We start from the raw sequence: 18,765 nt of genomic DNA on the forward strand, positions 1-18,765 counted from the left end.
CAGTAGAGGTGATGATGACAGTAGAGGTGATGATGACAGTAGAAGTGACAGTGGCAGTAGAAGTGATGAGAGTGGAGGTGATAATGACAGTAGAAGTGATAATGACAGTAGAAGTGATAGTGACAGTAGAAGTGATGACAGTAGAAGTGATCATGACAGTAGAAGTGATGACAGTAGAAGTGATCATGACAGTAGAAGTGATCGTGACAGTAGAGGTGATGATGACAGTAGAAGTGATCATGACAGTAGAAGTGATGACAGTAGAAGTGATAGTGACAGTAGAAGTGATGACAGTAGAGGTGATGATGACAGTAGAGGTGATGATGACAGTAGAAGTGATGACAGTAGAGGTGATGATGACAGTAGAAGTGATCATGATAGTAGAAGTGATGACAGTAGAAGTGATGACAGTAGAGGTGATGATGACAGTAGAGGTGATGATGACAGTAGAAGTGATCATGACAGTAGAAGTGATGACAGTAGAAGTGATAGTGACAGTAGAAGTGATGACAGTAGAGGTGATGATGACAGTAGAGGTGATGATGACAGTAGAAGTGATGACAGTAGAGGTGATGATGACAGTAGAAGTGATCATGATAGTAGAAGTGATGACAGTAGAAGTGATGACAGTAGAGGTGATGATGACAGTAGAGGTGATGATGACAGTAGAAGTGATGACAGTAGAGGTGATGATGACAGTAGAGGTGATGATGACAGTAGAAGTGATCATGACAGTAGAAGTGATGACAGTAGAAGTGATGACAGTAGAGGTGATGATGACAGTAGAGGTGATGATGACAGTAGAAGTGGCATGAAACCCGAAATGTTTTAATAACAGTAGTAAGCAGGAGACCTTAAGTATTGTCACGTTGTCAGTGTGAAAGTAGCTACTTCAACAGTCATTTGAGTATTTTGAATACAAAAAAAGCTTCCAAAAGTCTTCTGATCCAGTTTGCCTTTGGTCCATGCAGTCACATGCTAATTAAAACGTTTCGAAAGAAATGTAACACGTATTTCCGTTGTGTTTTGTTTTGTTAATTTCTTCACTGTCTCAGATAAGGAGACAGAGAGAGAGCAGTAGTAAGGTGGAGAAGTGGTGTAATGGTGTGTTTGTGTGTGTGTGTGTGGGGGGGGGGGGCATACAGCTCGTTCATATGCCAGAACGTCAGCTGATCCACTCCAACTTTCCTAAGTGCTTGGCCGAACCCCGCCAGCTGGGTGGTCTTCATCCGCAGCCCCTCCGAGCGGGTCTGACATCACACGGCTTGTGTTTCTTCATCCTAATCTCCACCTCGCTCTAAGACATGGGTACTATATCCCTCCTTCTCCCCCCTCCTCCCCTCCTCCTTCTCTCCTCCACCCTCTCCACCTCCCGTCGCTCCCTCAGCAGACAGATAAATAGCCGTGAGCGCCTCCACATCCCCGGACACCAGGAGTGGAGGTGTGGCAGCCCGTTTGCCGCCGGTGGCCAACACGTCGACAGCCGTCCCCGGGCTTCCCCGCTGCTGCTGCTTCCCTGCCGGTGCTGCTGCAGACGGGATCTGGGGTGCGCACGCACGCACACACGCACGCACGCACACACGCACGGAGGGAGGGAGGGAGGGGGGGAGGGAGAGAGACATGTGCTCCCACGCCGCCGACGGCCAGCCACCGCAGACACGACGCTCGCTTGACTCCATGAAGACAGTTTATGAGGACCAACTGCTCAGCAGCGAGGTGAGTCACGTCTCTCTTGCAAGGGGACGGCAGCACTGGGACATGTAGCATGTCGGGGTCCCATCTGGTTTTCCACTCGGGCCGCTTTTCTAGAACCCTGTCTTTTCTTAAAACATTCTAAAGCGATCGTTTCTAAAGGTGGACCAGTGTTTTAACGCAATAATCTGCACATTCTAATGTCTAATATGAACATGACTTAGTCTATAATGACGTCAGAACAGCTCTGGCTTTTCTGACGTCTACTTCGTTCCTGCCTCATTCCATCAGCATGACAGGACGTGGAGGACTTCCTCCATGTGGACTCACAGCGTCACAAAACTACATCTGATGTGTCCGCTCAGCTCGCGTCAGAATCAATGAAAATACAGTCTGGCGAAATATACAACTAATACTGATTGATTAATTATCTGACCCTATTTGTTGTCATTTACATAATGTTGGGTTTTAGGGTTCAAAGGTTTGATACTTTTATATTTCTTCAACTACAAATCAAAACTAGAAGGAAGTCTGCGGTAGAATGTTTCAGTCACATAGTTAGTATGAAGCCACATTATTTACTTGCATTTATATCAAAATATATCTAGAAGGCTGGTTGATGGGCAGACTTTTCAAGAGTCCACGTCTTGTGTGTGGTTGTGGTCGTGGCTGTTGAGCTGAGTCTAATCCCCAACCGGGATGAGGATTATGAGGGGCTGTCAATAAAGCTGCCTGCTGTCTCCATAAGACTGATGCTCACACCTCTTCACGATGACACAAACTCAACACACATCTATTAGAACCTGCAAAAGGACGTCAGCCAGTGTCCTGTTAGCTGCAGCTTGTAAAGGGTTAAGACTTCTGCCTGTGCCCCTGAGCAAGGCAGTAGGTAAAAGAACTGGAGTTGGTCCCCGGGTACTGCAGCTGCCCACTGCATGCAGAGAACACATTCACTGTAACTGTACAATGACGAACTAAAGTGGCTTTCTTCTTCTTTGTTAAAGGCCGGACGGTGCCACAGACCCGTCTGTCGTCTGAGGTCACATCATGGAACTCATGAAGTTCTGCAAGTTCCTTCTTACTTTTGAAATCTCAAGATCAACAAGGGGAAATAATCCGTAATGTCTGTTTCCCCCTCAATGAAACATTCCTTATTTGGTTTGTCCTCCCAGACTTATAAAGGCTGTGATGGGGACCTGGTCCAGACTACTAGTGGTGCACGTTTAACAATGCAGTAGACACAATTTAGCTCTCACACATGAGTGCAGCTCATGACACAGCTGTAAAGCACGCCACCACAGTTTGACCAGTGTTATTTGCTATGCATCTGAATGGACTCTCGTGGGCCTGTGGGTATATATTTCATCAGAAATCAGAAGTTATACGAACTCTCGTGGGACTGTGGGTAAATATTTCATCAGAAATCAGAAGTTATTAGAACTCTCATGGGCCTGTGGGTAAATATTTCATCAGAAATCAGAAGTTATACGAACTCTCGTGGGCCTGTGGGTAAATATTTTATCAGAAATCAGAAGTTATTAGAACTCTCGTGGGCCTGTGGGTAAATATTTCATCAGAAATCAGAAGTTATTAGAACTCTCGTGGGCCTGTGGGTAAATATTTCATCAGAAATGCGAAGTTATTAGTACTCTCGTGGGCCTGTGGGTAAATATTTCATCAGAAATCAGAAGTTATTAGAACTCTCGTGGGACTGTGGGTAAATATTTCATCAGAAATCAGAAGTTATTAGAACTCTCGTGGGCCTGTGGGTAAATATTTCATCGGAAATCAGAAGTTATTAGAACTCTCGTGGGCCTGTGGGTAAATATTTCATCAGAAATGCAAAGTTATTAGAACTCTCGTGGGCCTGTGTGTAAATATTTCATCAGAAATGCGAAGTTATTAGTACTCTCGTGGGCCTGTGGGTAAATATTTCATCAGAAATGAGAAGTTATTAGAACTCTCGTTGACCTGTGGGTAAATATTTCATCAGAAATCAGAAGTTATTAGAACTCTCATGGGCCTGTGGGTAAATATTTCATCAGAAATCAGAAGTTATTAGAACTCTTGTGGGCCTGTGGGTTAAACATTTAATCCGAAATGAGACGTTATTAGAACTCTCGTGGGCCTGTGGGTAAATATTTCATCGGAAATCAGAAGTTATTAGAACTCTCGTGGGCCTGTGGGTAAATATTTCATCAGAAATCAGAAGTTATTAGAACTCTCGTGGGCCTGTGGGTAAATATTTCATCGGAAATCAGAAGTTATTAGAACTCTCATGGGCCTGTGGGTAAATATTTCATCAGAAATCAGAAGTTATTAGAACTCTCGTGGGCCTGTGGGTAAATATTTAATCCGAAATCAGAAGTTATTAGAACTCTCGTGGGCCTGTGGGTAAATATTTCATCAGAAATGAGAAGTTATTAGAACTCTCGTGGGCCTGTGGGTAAATATTTCATCGGAAATCAGAAGTTATTAGAACTCTCGTGGGCCTGTGGGTAAATATTTAATCCGAAATCAGAAGTTATTAGAACTCTCGTGGGCCTGTGGGTAAATATTTCATCAGAAATCAGAAGTTATTAGAACTCTCGTGGGCCTGTGGGTAAATATTTAATCCGAAATGAGACGTTATTAGAACTCTCGTGGGCCTGTGGGTAAATATTTCATCAGAAATGAGAAGGTATTAGAACTCTCGTGGGCCTATGGGTAAATATTTCATCAGAAATGAGAAGGTATTAGAACTCTCGTGGGCCTGTGGGTAAATATTTCATCAGAAATCAGAAGTTATTAGAACTCTCATGGGCCTGTGGGTAAATATTTCATCGGAAATCAGAAGTTATTAGAACTCTCATGGGCCTGTGGGTAAATATTTCATCAGAAATCAGAAGTTATTAGAACTCTCGTGGGCCTGTGGGTAAATATTTAATCCGAAATCAGAAGTTATTAGAACTCTCGTGGGCCTGTGGGTAAATATTTCATCAGAAATGAGAAGGTATTAGAACTCTCGTGGGCCTATGGGTAAATATTTCATCAGAAATGAGAAGTTATTAGAACTCTCGTGGGTAAGATTGTTTTTCCTCCTCAGGTGAGCAAGGTGACGATTAGTAAAATGCCTGAAAACAACGACAAGAGCTCGTCTGCTTCTGGACCGGCTCGTGCAGCCATCGTGTTCTCGCTGAAGAATGAAGTCGGGGGTTTGGTGAAGGCTCTCAAACTTTTCCAAGTGGGTTTTTTCAGGATCTGCCGGTCTTGTTCAGTTAGGATGACTGAAATAGTGGTAAATGCTGTTTGGTGGAAGCTTGTGCAGCACTTGGGTTACCATTTTCTTCACCTTGTGCTTTTCATTGGTGCGTTTACACATGCAGGAGAAACACGTCAACCTGGTGCACATCGAGTCCCGTAAGTCCAAGCGGAGGAACTCCGACTTTGAGATCTTTGTGGATTGTGACAGTGATCACGAGCAGCTGAAAGAGCTGACCCAGCTGCTGCGGAGACATGCTAACGTAGTGGACCTGGACCCACCGGACCACTCTGCTCTGCCCCAGGATGGTGAGTACATCTGTTCCTTATCTTCTACATAGCTTTTTATTAGAGCAATGTGGACGGGGGGGGGGGGGGAGTAGTTCTGACATTGTGACGATTGTATTTCATTACAGACAAACTACAGATGGTTTTTAATTGAGGCAAATATGCTAATGAACATTATTAATATGGCTCGGTCGAGGCCAGCAGCATTGGTGCTGTGGCGTCACAGGGTCCTGATGGAAACTGTAAAACCTGCTCTGGTGACCCCTGACAAGCAGGGAACAAGCTGAGAGAAGAAGAAGAATGCTAACGAACATGAGCTGTGACAGTGTTTAATGCTGGTGGAAACTGCAAGAATTAGTTGTTCATGGTGTATGTCATCATAGAATGATCAATTAATACTTGATCAGTTAATACTTTATCAGTCCTGATAGGATTTTTTCTATAAGTCACAGAGATTTCTTATACGTTGTTCCTGCTATGGTTAAGCCTACTCGAGGAAGAAATTAATAACTGCTTGCCAACACAGATATGGCTGGTGTGCCCTGGTTCCCGAAGAAGATCTCTGATCTGGATCTGTGTGCCAATCAGGTTCTGATGTATGGTTCTGAGCTGGATGCAGACCACCCGGTATGTAACTCAGTCAAAAGTCAAATGTGGAAGATAGATATCATTCATGTCCTCATGTAAACCCCAGCCATGATCTTCCAGATTTGTGGTTTGTTGAATTTGCACACGAAACTGCGTTTGTTCTACATGATGTGCAGAACATTTGGGTGTAGTCATAAAAGGCACGAGCGCATGCGTGCTTGCTGTTTTCACAGGGCTTTAAAGACAGCGTGTACCGTAGAAGAAGAACTTATTTCGCTGATCAGGCCACTCGCTACAAACAGTAAGTCCCAGCACACGTGTCAGTCATGACGCGGCGTCACCGCGGAGACAGACTTCCGGCACAGTCGCTCTGCGATATGTCAGCTCTTGTTGGGTGTGTCTCCTCCTTAGCGGAGATCCGATCCCCCGGATTGACTTCACAGAGGAGGAGGTGCGCACGTGGGCCGCGGTCTTCCGCGAGCTCAACAACATCTACCCGAGTCACGCGTGCAGGGAGTACATGAAGAACCTTCCCCTGCTGACCAAACACTGCAACTACAGCGAGGACAACATCCCGCAGCTGGACGACGTGTCTCGCTTCCTCAAGGGTAAGACAGAGGGCAGTAGAGAGTCAACCCCACATCAGCAAGTCATTAGAGGGGCATGAGAACATGTCGATACACTCGAGTATGGCGACATCACCTTTTGTGATACCGTATTCATTCTCAAAAGCCACTCTATGGGTTTTTAATTGTTTACATGTAAAGGTTCGTGGCAAATCAACATGCTGTGTTGTGTGTAACCCCACGACCGCTACACAACAGGGTTGTAATCTGTCTTCAGCATGTGACTCTTCCACTCCAACCCAGCAATGTAACGTGAGACAGGAAGTAGCATAGGCACAGAGAACACAGGCCTGTGGCACCTCAATACGTCGCCTTTCTTACAGTATGGCGATGTGTCACCATGTCCTGGCTCGTAAGGCCTGTAGCCTGATACGTATGGAAGGAAGTAGCATAGGCACAGAGAACACAGGCCTGTGGCACCTCGATACGTCGCCTTTCTTACAGTATGGCGATGTGTCACCACGTCCTGACTCGTAAGGCCTGTAGCCTGATACGTATGGAAGGAAGTAGCATAGGCACAGAGAACACAGGCCTGTGGCACCTCGATACGTCGCCTTTCTTACAGTATGGCGATGTGTCACCATGTCCTGGCTCGTAAGGCCTGTAGCCTGATACGTATGGAAGGAAGTAGCATAGGCACAGAGAACACAGGCCTGTGGCACCTCAATACGTCTCCTTTCTTACAGTATGGCGATGTGTCACCACGTCCTGACTCGTAAGGCCTGTAGCCTGATACGTATGGAAGGAAGTAGCATAGGCACAGAGAACACAGGCCTGTGGCACCTCGATACGTCGCCTTTCTTACAGTATGGCGATGTGTCACCACGTCCTGACTCGTAAGGCCTGTAGCCTGATACGTATGGAAGGAAGTAGCATAGGCACAGAGAACACAGGCCTGTGGCACCTCGATACGTCGCCTTTCTTACAGTATGGCGATGTGTCACCATGTCCTGACTCGTAAGGCCTGTAGCCTGATACGTATGGAAGGAAGTAGCATAGGCACAGAGAACACAGGCCTGTGGCACCTCGATACGTCGCCTTTCTTACAGTATGGCGATGTGTCACCACGTCCTGACTCGTAAGGCCTGTAGCCTGATACGTATGGAAGGAAGTAGCATAGGCACAGAGAACACAGGCCTGTGGCACCTCAATACGTCGCCTTTCTTACAGTATGGCGATGTGTCACCACGTCCTGGCTCGTAAGGCCTGTAGCCTGATACGTATGGAAGGAAGTAGCATAGGCACAGAGAACACAGGCCTGTGGCACCTCAATACGTCGCCTTTCTTACAGTATGGCGATGTGTCACCACGTCCTGACTCGTAAGGCCTGTAGCCTGATACGTATGGAAGGAAGTAGCATAGGCACAGAGAACACAGGCCTGTGGCACCTCAATACGTCGCCTTTCTTACAGTATGGCGATGTGTCACCACGTCCTGACTCGTAAGGCCTGTAGCCTGATACGTATGGAAGGAAGTAGCATAGGCACAGAGAACACAGGCCTGTGGCACCTCAATACGTCGCCTTTCTTACAGTATGGCGATGTGTCACCACGTCCTGACTCGTAAGGCCTGTAGCCTGATACGTATGGAAGGAAGTAGCATAGGCACAGAGAACACAGGCCTGTGGCACCTCAATACGTCGCCTTTCTTACAGTATGGCGATGTGTCACCATGTCCTGGCTCGTAAGGCCTGTAGCCTGATACGTATGGAAGGAAGTAGCATAGGCACAGAGAACACAGGCCTGTGGCACCTCAATACGTCGCCTTTCTTACAGTATGGCGATGTGTCACCACGTCCTGGCTCGTAAGGCCTGTAGCCTGATACGTATGGAAGGAAGTAGCATAGGCACAGAGAACACAGGCCTGTGGCACCTCAATACGTCGCCTTTCTTACAGTATGGCGATGTGTCACCACGTCCTGACTCGTAAGGCCTGTAGCCTGATACGTATGGAAGGAAGTAGCATAGGCACAGAGAACACAGGCCTGTGGCACCTCAATACGTCGCCTTTCTTACAGTATGGCGATGTGTCACCACGTCCTGACTCGTAAGGCCTGTAGCCTGATACGTATGGAAGGAAGTAGCATAGGCACAGAGAACACAGGCCTGTGGCACCTCAATACGTCGCCTTTCTTACAGTATGGCGATGTGTCACCACGTCCTGACTCGTAAGGCCTGTAGCCTGATACGTATGGAAGGAAGTAGCATAGGCACAGAGAATTCAGGCCTGTGGCACCTCGATACGTCGCCTTTCTTACAGTATGGCGATGTGTCACCACGTCCTGACTCGTAAGGCCTGTAGCCTGATACGTATGGAAGGAAGTAGCATAGGCACAGAGAACACAGGCCTGTGGCACCTCGATACGTCGCCTTTCTTACAGTATGGTGATGTGTCACCATGTCCTGGCTCGTAAGGCCTGTAGCCTGATACGTATGGAAGGAAGTAGCATAGGCACAGAGAACACAGGCCTGTGGCACCTCAATAAGTCGCCTTTCTTACAGTATGGCGATGTGTCACCATGTCCTGGCTCGTAAGGCCTGTAGCCTGATACGTATGGAAGGAAGTAGCATAGGCACAGAGAACACAGGCCTGTGGCACCTCAATACGTCGCCTTTCTTACAGTATGGCGATGTGTCACCACGTCCTGACTCGTAAGGCCTGTAGCCTGATATGTATGGAAGGAAGTAGCATAGGCACAGAGAACACAGGCCTGTGGCACCTCGATACGTCGCCTTTCTTACAGTATGGCGATGTGTCACCACATCCTGGCTCGTAAGGCCTGTAGCCTGATACGTATGGAAGGAAGTAGCATAGGCACAGAGAACACAGGCCTGTGGCACCTCGATACGTCGCCTTTCTTACAGTATGGCGATGTGTCACCACGTCCTGACTCGTAAGGCCTGTAGCCTGATACGTATGGAAGGAAGTAGCATAGGCACAGAGAACACAGGCCTGTGGCACCTCGATACGTCGCCTTTCTTACAGTATGGCGATGTGTCACCACGTCCTGGCTCGTAAGGCCTGTAGCCTGATACGTATGGAAGGAAGTAGCATAGGCACAGAGAACACAGGCCTGTGGCACCTCGATACGTCGCCTTTCTTACAGTATGGCGATGTGTCACCACGTCCTGACTCGTAAGGCCTGTAGCCTGATACGTATGGAAGGAAGTAGCATAGGCACAGAGAACACAGGCCTGTGGCACCTCGATACGTCGCCTTTCTTACAGTATGGCGATGTGTCACCACGTCCTGGCTCGTAAGGCCTGTAGCCTGATACGTATGGAAGGAAGTAGCATAGGCACAGAGAACACAGGCCTGTGGCACCTCGATACGTCGCCTTTCTTACAGTATGGCGATGTGTCACCACATCCTGGCTCGTAAGGCCTGTAGCCTGATACGTATGGAAGGAAGTAGCATAGGCACAGAGAACACAGGCCTGTGGCACCTCGATACGTCGCCTTTCTTACAGTATGGCGATATGTCACCACGTCCTGGCTCGTAAGGCCTGTAGCCTGATACGTATGGAAGGAAGTAGCAGCCTGCATTCACTGTGGGTAGGAGCTCCATCCACAAACTAGCCGGCCAGCACCGTAGAGAAGTCATAATGGACAGTCATGGACACGGTCTGACTGAGACACTCGGGGGCGCTGTAGTTTAAAGGACACGTTTAACACTCCTATTCACGGAGCTCATCTGGTAGAGCTCGTACCGGCCTCGGGCGCTTTGCAGCATGTCCTCCCCTCTGCCTCTGCTCCCCTCCCTGTCTCTACTATCAAGCTCTACTAAGTCACTGTCGATAATGCGGTGGGGGGTGGGGGGGGGGCTCCTGTTCAGTTCTCCTTTGTAAAGACGAGTCCAGCTGTGCTAGACACAGATGTATAATCTCATCTCATCCAACATCTCATCCAACCCAATGATGGTAGAAACTGCATTTTTGTTCCAAACGTTCCCAGTTTTAGAATAATTCTGGAAGTACCCCTGAATGAGGAGGGAGTGTGGTGGTGGGATTCAAACGCACGTTCCTCAAATCGGATCGTGATTTGGTTCATATAGATGATCCTTTTAATGACAACTTCTACGGCTTACTGTTTTTGCTGAGGCACCATATCAGAATTTACATGGATCTTTTTTGTGTGTGTGCATGTGTGTATTTGAATGTGCAAGTGTGTGTTTTTGTATTTGTGTGTGCTTGTGTGTGTATGTGCAGAGCGCTCAGGCTTTACCATCAGGCCTGTTGCAGGTTATCTTTCTCCCAGAGATTTCCTGGCAGGTTTGGCCTTCAGAGTCTTCCACTGCACCCAGTATGTCCGCCACAGCTCTGACCCTCTCTATACCCCTGAACCGTGAGTGTAAACACACACACACACACACACACACACACACACACACACACACACACACAAATGCTTAAAAAGATGTACAAAAATAATACGATATATTAGCCAATGTATTAGTTCACAATCAAAGAAGATCAGTTTCTTTGTAGATCACAAACACATACTAGAAGAGTGCAGATCTCCACCAGGTGTATGCCCCTTCTTCGGTGCTTCTTCGGTGCTTCTTCGGGGCTTCTTCAGTGCTTCTTCGGTGCTCGGACTGCAGAGTTAGCACTCAATTGTGGTGTAAAACAGGTTTTTCAAAGGTTTTAAATCACCACAACCACAGAGGTCCTTGATCATACAGTCATAACTGTGCACAGACATTATTGGCCTGACAGGCCCAGCCCAGTAGTACTGGAGATACGTAATAGACAACAGATTAAGTTGGAAGCCCCACATAAATGATGTTAAAGCTAAAATATCCAAATCAATTGCAATATTGAACAAAGTCAAAGATCTACTATATCAAGCTCCCCTATATACATTGTACTGTTCCTTCATTCTCCCATAGATGACCTACTGTGTGTAAGTGTGGGGAAACACACGAAGCAACACAGATCCAATCTGCAACCTCCCAAAAAGAGCTGTAAGAGCTGTACATAAAACCCACTTACAGAGAATCAACACATCGACATTTTATCAAACTAAAGGCATTAGGTTTAAAGATTTGGTTGAGTTTAAAACTATTAAAGTTATGAACAGCGTAATAAATCAACCATTACCTGTTAGTATCCATTCCAAGGGTGTTCCAACTGAGAAAAAGTCAACACAGTTTGAGAGGAGCCTGTTCAAAACACCACCAACAAGGGCGGATGCAGAACATCCCTGGGTTACAGCCAAGTCAAGGCAGCTTGCTCTGTACAACCCCACACCACAAATGACCCATTTGCCCCAGAGGGCTTGCTTTGTGGAGTCACTGCGGCGACCCGCTGAAAACATGTGGTAGGTAGGTACTTCATCTCAACCAAAGACACGCCTCAGAAACACAATATTGTAACGAGCACGGATAATTAGACCCGCTGGTCCTAGACGGGAAGGCAGGATCCTTTAGTCGACTGGTTAACGTTGTCGCTTGCGGAGCGGGAACCAGGGGTTCGCGTCCCGGCTGGGTCACGGGCCCCGGGCTGCCCCCCGAATCCGCTACAATATTGAATGGTTATGAGATGGACCAGGGACCATTTTTTTTCTTTTTTTGTCCAAATGGGTTGATTTGTTTGAGTTGGCTGAGATAGATATCACGGATACCGATGGCTGTACATTGAACTTTCATTTTCTATTATCAGCTATTTTCTATTATCAGTGCACAAACAGTATAAGGGAGGGAGACTAGAAACGTTCTCAACTTCTTCCTACCCCTTTTGAAAATGGTCGGTATTATTTGGCAACCTTTGTACATGGCTTTTATGGTATGCCGGCAGCCACACCAACATGCCTCTAGCTCTGCCAAATGACGGAAGCTAAGCAGGTGTGGGCTTGGATAGTACCTGGATGGAAGACCTCTCAGCAAAACTGAGTAACTGGTGGAAGTGGTGTTGGTAGGCCAGTAGGGGGCAGTCTTTCCTCTGGTCCTAATAAAAACGACAAATATCGAATCCCAATGCCCCAGTGCAGTGACGGGGACACTGTGCTGTAGGAGATAACGTCCTTCAGATGAGACGTTAAACCGAGGTCCTGACTCACTGTGGTCATTCAAGATCCCAATGGCTGCCGTGGATCACCCATGTGGTGCTACACATTGGTGGTGGTTGAAGTGAGTTACCCCCTTCAATGTGAAGCACTTTGGATGTCTAGAAAAGCGCTGTATGAATGTAATGTTTTTTATTATTATCATTATTATTATGATACAAATGTCCTTTAACTTCATGCCATAATCCAACATAATAAGCGGGCGGGTCCATTCCTTGGGCCTAGGGTTAGAATGAGGGTAGAAGTCTATGTGATGGATGGTGCCTTTCTTAGGATATGAGATGTTCCAAGTAGTGCCATCCTCTCTAGTTCTTGTATTCTGATGTTACCCGGGATCCGTTGGGTGTATTTCTCCACGCCTTTGTTTACAAGTCCCAGGGCTCCTATCACTACTGGTACTGTTGTGGTTTTTACAAGTCCCAGGGCTCCTATCACTACTGGTACTGTTGTGGTTTTTACAAGTCCCAGGGCTCCTATCACTACTGGTACTGTTGTGGTTTTTACAAGTCCCAGGGCTCCTATCACTGCTGGTACTGTTGTGGTTTTTACAAGTCCCAGGGCTCCTATCACTACTGGTATTGTTGTGGTTTTTACAAGTCCCAGGGCTCCTATCACTACTGGTACTGTTGTGGTTTTTACAAGTCCCAGGGCTCCTATCGCTACTGGTACTGTTGAGGTTTTTACAAGTCCCAGGGCTCCTATCGCTACTGGTACTGTTGTGGTTTTTACAAGTCCCAGGGCTCCTATCACTACTGGTACTGTTGTGGTTTTTACAAGTCCCAGGGCTCCTATCACTACTGGTACTGTTGTGGTTTTTACAAGTCTTAGGGCTCCTATCACTACTGGTATTGTTGTGGTTTTTACAAGTCCCAGGGCTCCTAGCACTACTGGTGTTGTTGTGGTTTTTACAAGTCCCAGGGCTCCTATCACTACTGGTATTGTTGTGGTTTTTACAAGTCCCAGGGCTCCTATCACTACTGGTATTGTTGTGGTTTTTACAAGTCCCAGGGCTCCTATCACTACTGGTACTGTTGTGGTTTTTACAAGTCCCAGGGCTCCTATCACTACTGGTACTGTTGTGGTTTTTACAAGTCCCAGGGCTCCTATCACTACTGGTACTGTTGTGGTTTTCATTCCCCTCATTCGTTCAGTCTGGATTTCAAGGTCTTTATATTTGGACAGTTTTTCAGTTACTTTTATTGAGGTGCTCCTTTCAGTCGGGATGGACATGTCGATGAGAGGGCAGCTTTTTTCTTTTTTGTTCTTGATGATGATGTCTGGTCTGTTGGCCTTCATCTCACGATCTGTCTGTACTAGCATGTCCCATGAGATTGTGATGTGGTCTTGTTCTGTTACTGTTTGGGGCTCGTGCTCGTACCATTTGTCTTTTGTGTTGGTGTTGAATTCTTTGCAGATGTTCCAGTGCAGGTATGTGGCGGCCTTGTTGTGTCTTTGTAGGGATTCAGTTTTGGCCAGCTCATGGCACCCTGCCACCATATGGTCAATGGTTTTCTGGAATTGACCACATATCCTGCACGCTGGGTCTGTGCCATCTTGGAGGATTTTGCTCCGGTAGTAACTGGTCTTGATGGCCTGGTCTTGGGCAGCGATGATAAAGCCCTCTGTTTGGGATTTCAGCCCAGCTGTTTTGAGCCATTGGTTGATCATATGTTTGTCTACATCTTTCTCACCTTCTCTTTTTGGGTATTGCCCGTGCATTTGCTTCCCTTCCCATTTTTGTGTCATTTGTTCTTGGGCATGACACTTTGCTTTTTGTTTGACTTTTCGAGCGTGGATGGTTGGAGCTTCATTTTCAGATTGCGGTGTTTCAGGGAGGTGGAGCTCTCTTCTGAATATTGCGGCTTGGTTGGCTACTGAAAACTTTTTGTTTTGTTTTTCATGCTCTCTAGCAATCATGAGAAGGGGGCCATTTTTGGTGTTAAGGTGTCTAGTATTATTATTATCATTATTATCATAGACTTGACAAAGGCCTTTGACTCAGTAGATCACCAGGTTCTGTTGAGCATACTATTAAGATATGGTTGCCCTGACAAATACATGTGCATATTGAGGCTTCTACATGATGAAATGTCAGTCACAGTGCTCAGCAACAGCAACTTTGAGTCAGGGCCCTTCACTGTGGAAACAGGGGTCAAACAGGGATGTATCATTGCACCCACCCTGTTTACTATCTTTATTGCTGCCATAATCCACCTCATTGGTGAAGAGCTGCCACAGGGGATCCCAATCCTATACAGAACTGATGGCAGGCTCTTCAACCTTAACAGGTTCAAGGCCAAGAGCAAAGTCCGCAACACCACCATCATGGAGCGTCAGTATGCAGATGACAACACCATTGCAGCACACTCAGCAGAAGACCTCCAGGACATTCTGAATGCCTTTGCCAAGGCATACAGAGCCTTGGGTTAGCATTAAACATCGAGAAGACCCAGGTCCTATATCAACCTCCACCCAACCAGCCATCTACACAGCCCACCATAAGAGTGGACAACAAAATTCTTGAAAACGTTGGTCACTTTCCCTACCTTGGCAGCCTTCTCTCCTCAAAAGCTGACATCAACTCTGAGGTCAACCATTGCCTGAGTTGTGCCAGTGGCGCTTACGCCAGACTCAGGAAAAGAGTCTTTGAAGACCGAGACCTAAAGACCCAAACAAAACTCCTGGTCTACAGAGCTGTTGTTCTCCCCACCCTGCTGTATGGAGCAGAGTCACGGACCACCTACAACAAGCACACGAGAGCCCTAGAACAATACCACCAAAAATCCTTAGGAAAGATCCAGAGGATCAGCTGGAAGGACAGAAGCACCAACATCAGCCTTCTGGAAGAAGTCAACATGAGAATAATGCAACATGAAGAAGCCACCATCAGAATAATGCAGCACCATCTCTGATGGACAGGCCATGTCATCTGCATATCCAACAAACATCTCCCCAAACAGATCCTGTACTCCCAGCTGAAGGAAGGTCAGCGAGCTCCTGGCGGGAAAAAGAAATGCTTCACGGACAATATCAAGACCAGTCTGAAGAAATTCAACATCACATCGAGCAACAGGGAACACATTGCACTGGCCAGGCGCTCCTGGAAGAAATCCATGCAGGGAGGAGCTGCACAGCATGAAATGGAACTTCACTCTGCTGCAGAGAAAAAGCGACAGCACCTCAAGGAGAGAGAGAAAAAGGCTCAACCACCACCACCACCATCACTTTCCCTGTCCACACTGCACCAAAGCATGTGGCTCATGGATTGGCCTCTACATGGATTGGCCATCTGAAGACCCACAAGTAGACAACCCAACGGAGAAGACAGTCATACTCGCTTCGAGTGACTGCCAATGATGATGATGATGATGGCGATGTTGATGTGTGTGTGTGTGTGTGTGTGTGTGTGTGTGTGTGTGTGTGTGTGTGTGTGTGTGTGTGTGTGTGTGTGTCTGTTGCAGGGACACATGTCATGAGTTGCTGGGTCATGTTCCTCTGCTGGCCGAGCCGAGCTTTGCTCAGTTCTCTCAGGAAATCGGTCTTGCTTCACTGGGAGCTGCAGATGACTCAGTACAGAAACTGGCAACGGTGAAGACACACATTACAAAGAAAAACACAACACACTGAACAGTTACACATGACAGCGTCTATCAGATTGTGTGTTAACTACATTGTGTTAACATTAAATGTCTTATTTTCAGTGCTACTTCTTCACGGTGGAGTTTGGTCTGTGCAAGCAAGATGGTAAACTGAGAGCTTACGGAGCTGGTCTTCTCTCCTCCGTCAGTGAGCTGAAGGTAATATGGGGAGATGTTGACCTCCTTCTCAGGATGATGAGTATTATAAGTAGGTGGGATGAATCTGAATAAAACATGGTTTGTCCTCTGTTAGCATGCCCTGTCTGGAAATGCCCACATCCTCCCATTTGACCCCATGATAACCTGCAATCAAGAGTGCATCATAACCACCTTCCAGGATGTCTACTTTGTCTCAGAAAGCTTTGAGGAGGCCAAAACAAAGATGAGGTCGGTGGAATTAAAAAACTGTTGAGGTTGCTCCATGAAACTTTTAGGATTGTGTTCATTTATGGCCTCAGTAAAGGATTTTTGAAGTATTTTGGAAATTTTCCTTTGCTGTAATTAATGAATGAAATCTGAAAATTAAACAAACCTGTATTTTGTGGCAATCCCACACCACAGTAAAGACAGAGACATGGACACAGATGGTCCATGAGCATGAAACAAAACTAAAACCACCAGATAAAACAGCCAGAAGACTGAAAAGTCTTTGGACAAGCACACCAGAGATGACCCCATTTCTGGTGTGCTTGTTGGGTGCAGCCACATTATAACATGTCTCCATCCAATTAGTTTAAGTCAAGACCCCCATCACAGTTTTTAATAAAGCAGAGCCCTTCACATATCAGTCCAGCAGGCTGTGTATCGTCCACGTCAAACTGACATACAATGTATGGTATAATAAACTGTCTTGTGACTTTAATGGCCTCTTTATTTTGCCTCTTGGTAGGGAGTTTGCCAAGACCATCCATCGTCCATTCACCGTGCGCTACAACCCGTATACACAGAGCGTGGATGTCCTGAAGGACACCAACAGCATCACCAACATGGTGGAAGACCTACGCCACGAATTGGACATTGTAGGAGACGCACTGAATCGTCTCAACAAACACCTGGGAGTCTGAGATCAGAATGACAGAATCATGTTTTGGAACAATGTTCGGGGGGATGAACTTGACTGAGATGAAGTGTGGCTAGCAGGACTGGGGCCGGATTCATAAAACCTTCTTCTGAAAAAAGAAAAAATCTTCTCAAGTGCCATTCTTTTGATAACTTAAGTAATAATAACAACTGTATCGATACAGAACCTGTCAAACTACAATTACAACGTGTGTCACAAACAAGGAAAAGTAAAAAAGCAGGACAATAAGACACAGAAAATCAAAATCACAGTCAACAAACACAATAGCAATAAAAACAGTTAAAAGTAGGAATAACATAATGGATAAAAGTAACAGATAAAAGAATGAAGAAAAAGCCATTCGGTAAGAGTAAGTCTTGAGCGACCCTTTAGAAGAAGGCAGTGAACTTACCAGTCTAATATGCTGAGGTAAGCTATTCCAAAGGGTTGGGGCCCTAACAGTGAAAAACCAGTCACCCTTCGTCTTCAGCCTGGACCAGGGAATAGTTGCCAGGGTCTTATTAGAGGATCTTAAGCTAGGGGCTGATGAGTAGTGATTTAGAAGTTCAGCTAGCTAGCTAAGTGCCATACCATGCAGGTCTTGATGCATGCTCAATTATCCAGGTAAGAAAATCCCAGAAAGTTGAATCAGTTCATCTGGACACGACGTTTAGTGGGAGAAATGTTTCATCACTCATCTAAGTGACTTCGTCCGTTGACTGCCAGGAGGATTGCCATGACTTGTACATTGGGGAAACCAAACAGACGCTGGTCAAGAGGATGACACAACACAGGAGAGCTAACACATCAGGCCAGGTCTCCACGGTCTACACCATCTACAGACCAGTGGCCACTCTTTCGGGGATGAGGATGTGCACATCCTTGATAGGGAGGAACGCTGGTTTGAACGGGGAGTCAGAGGCCATCTATGTGAAGAGGGAACGAACATCCCTGAACTGAAGGGGGGGGGGGTTAGGGTACATCTGTCATTATTGTCATCTTACTATGCCATTTTACAATGCTGTGATTGCAGCTACTATTCCCCAATCATCTGTGGCTATTGTAACTCTAATTAACGGTCACAGCAATTTGCATATGGAACCGATCGGCAGTTTTGGTTGTGACACAACTGTGCCGATTTCGGTCATTATGCAACTGTGTTATTTATAGGGCGGGATACGTTCAGTCAGCTGAGACTGATGAGGTCACTTAGATGATGATGATGAAACGTTTCTCCCACTAAATGTTGTGTCCAGATGAACCGATTCAACTTTCTGGGATATCATGCAGGTCCTTAGAAGTCAAGACTAAAAATTTTAAAATCAATTATACAGCAGACAGGCAGCCAGTGAAGGGAAGCTAAATAGGGGAGATAGGATCAAGCTTTCATGATTTGATTAAAAATCTACATTTTGGACACTCTCAAGCCGTGCAATCATGTTTTGGCCGAGGCATATAAACACGGTATTACAATAATCCAGATGAGAAGCAATAAAAGCATGACTAACTTTTTGAAGATCATTAAAATTAATAAAAGATCTAATTCTAGAGATACTTCTCAAGTGGAA

General features: G+C 46.3%; 1 protein-coding gene across 1 annotated transcript; it reads left to right on the plus strand.

Annotated features, from left to right (window-relative positions):
- The first annotated feature begins 1,620 nt into the window (after nt 1–1,620).
- LOC130111790 (tryptophan 5-hydroxylase 1-like) lies at nt 1,621–17,201 on the plus strand. Its single transcript, XM_056279071.1, has 11 exons — nt 1,621–1,716; nt 4,778–4,915; nt 5,058–5,241; nt 5,747–5,847; nt 6,042–6,109; nt 6,220–6,416; nt 10,642–10,777; nt 15,961–16,087; nt 16,201–16,296; nt 16,391–16,524; nt 17,027–17,201. The coding sequence occupies exons 1-11, from the start codon at nt 1,621–1,623 to the stop codon at nt 17,199–17,201; spliced, it is 1,452 nt and encodes a 483-aa protein (XP_056135046.1).
- The last annotated feature ends 1,564 nt before the right edge of the window (nt 17,202–18,765 follow it).

This window comes from Lampris incognitus, chromosome 4 (assembly GCF_029633865.1).
Source record: "Lampris incognitus isolate fLamInc1 chromosome 4, fLamInc1.hap2, whole genome shotgun sequence".
Lineage (NCBI taxonomy): Eukaryota > Metazoa > Chordata > Actinopteri > Lampriformes > Lampridae > Lampris > Lampris incognitus.

Coding starts and splice junctions, on each gene's coding strand:
- LOC130111790 (XM_056279071.1), top strand. CDS start 1,621: ATGTGCTCCCACGCCGCCGACGGCCAGCCACCGCAGACACGACGCTCG. Junction 4,916..5,057: donor AGGCTCTCAAACTTTTCCAA/GTGGGTTTTTTC, acceptor TTACACATGCAG/GAGAAACACGTCAACCTGGT. Junction 5,242..5,746: donor CTCTGCTCTGCCCCAGGATG/GTGAGTACATCT, acceptor TTGCCAACACAG/ATATGGCTGGTGTGCCCTGG.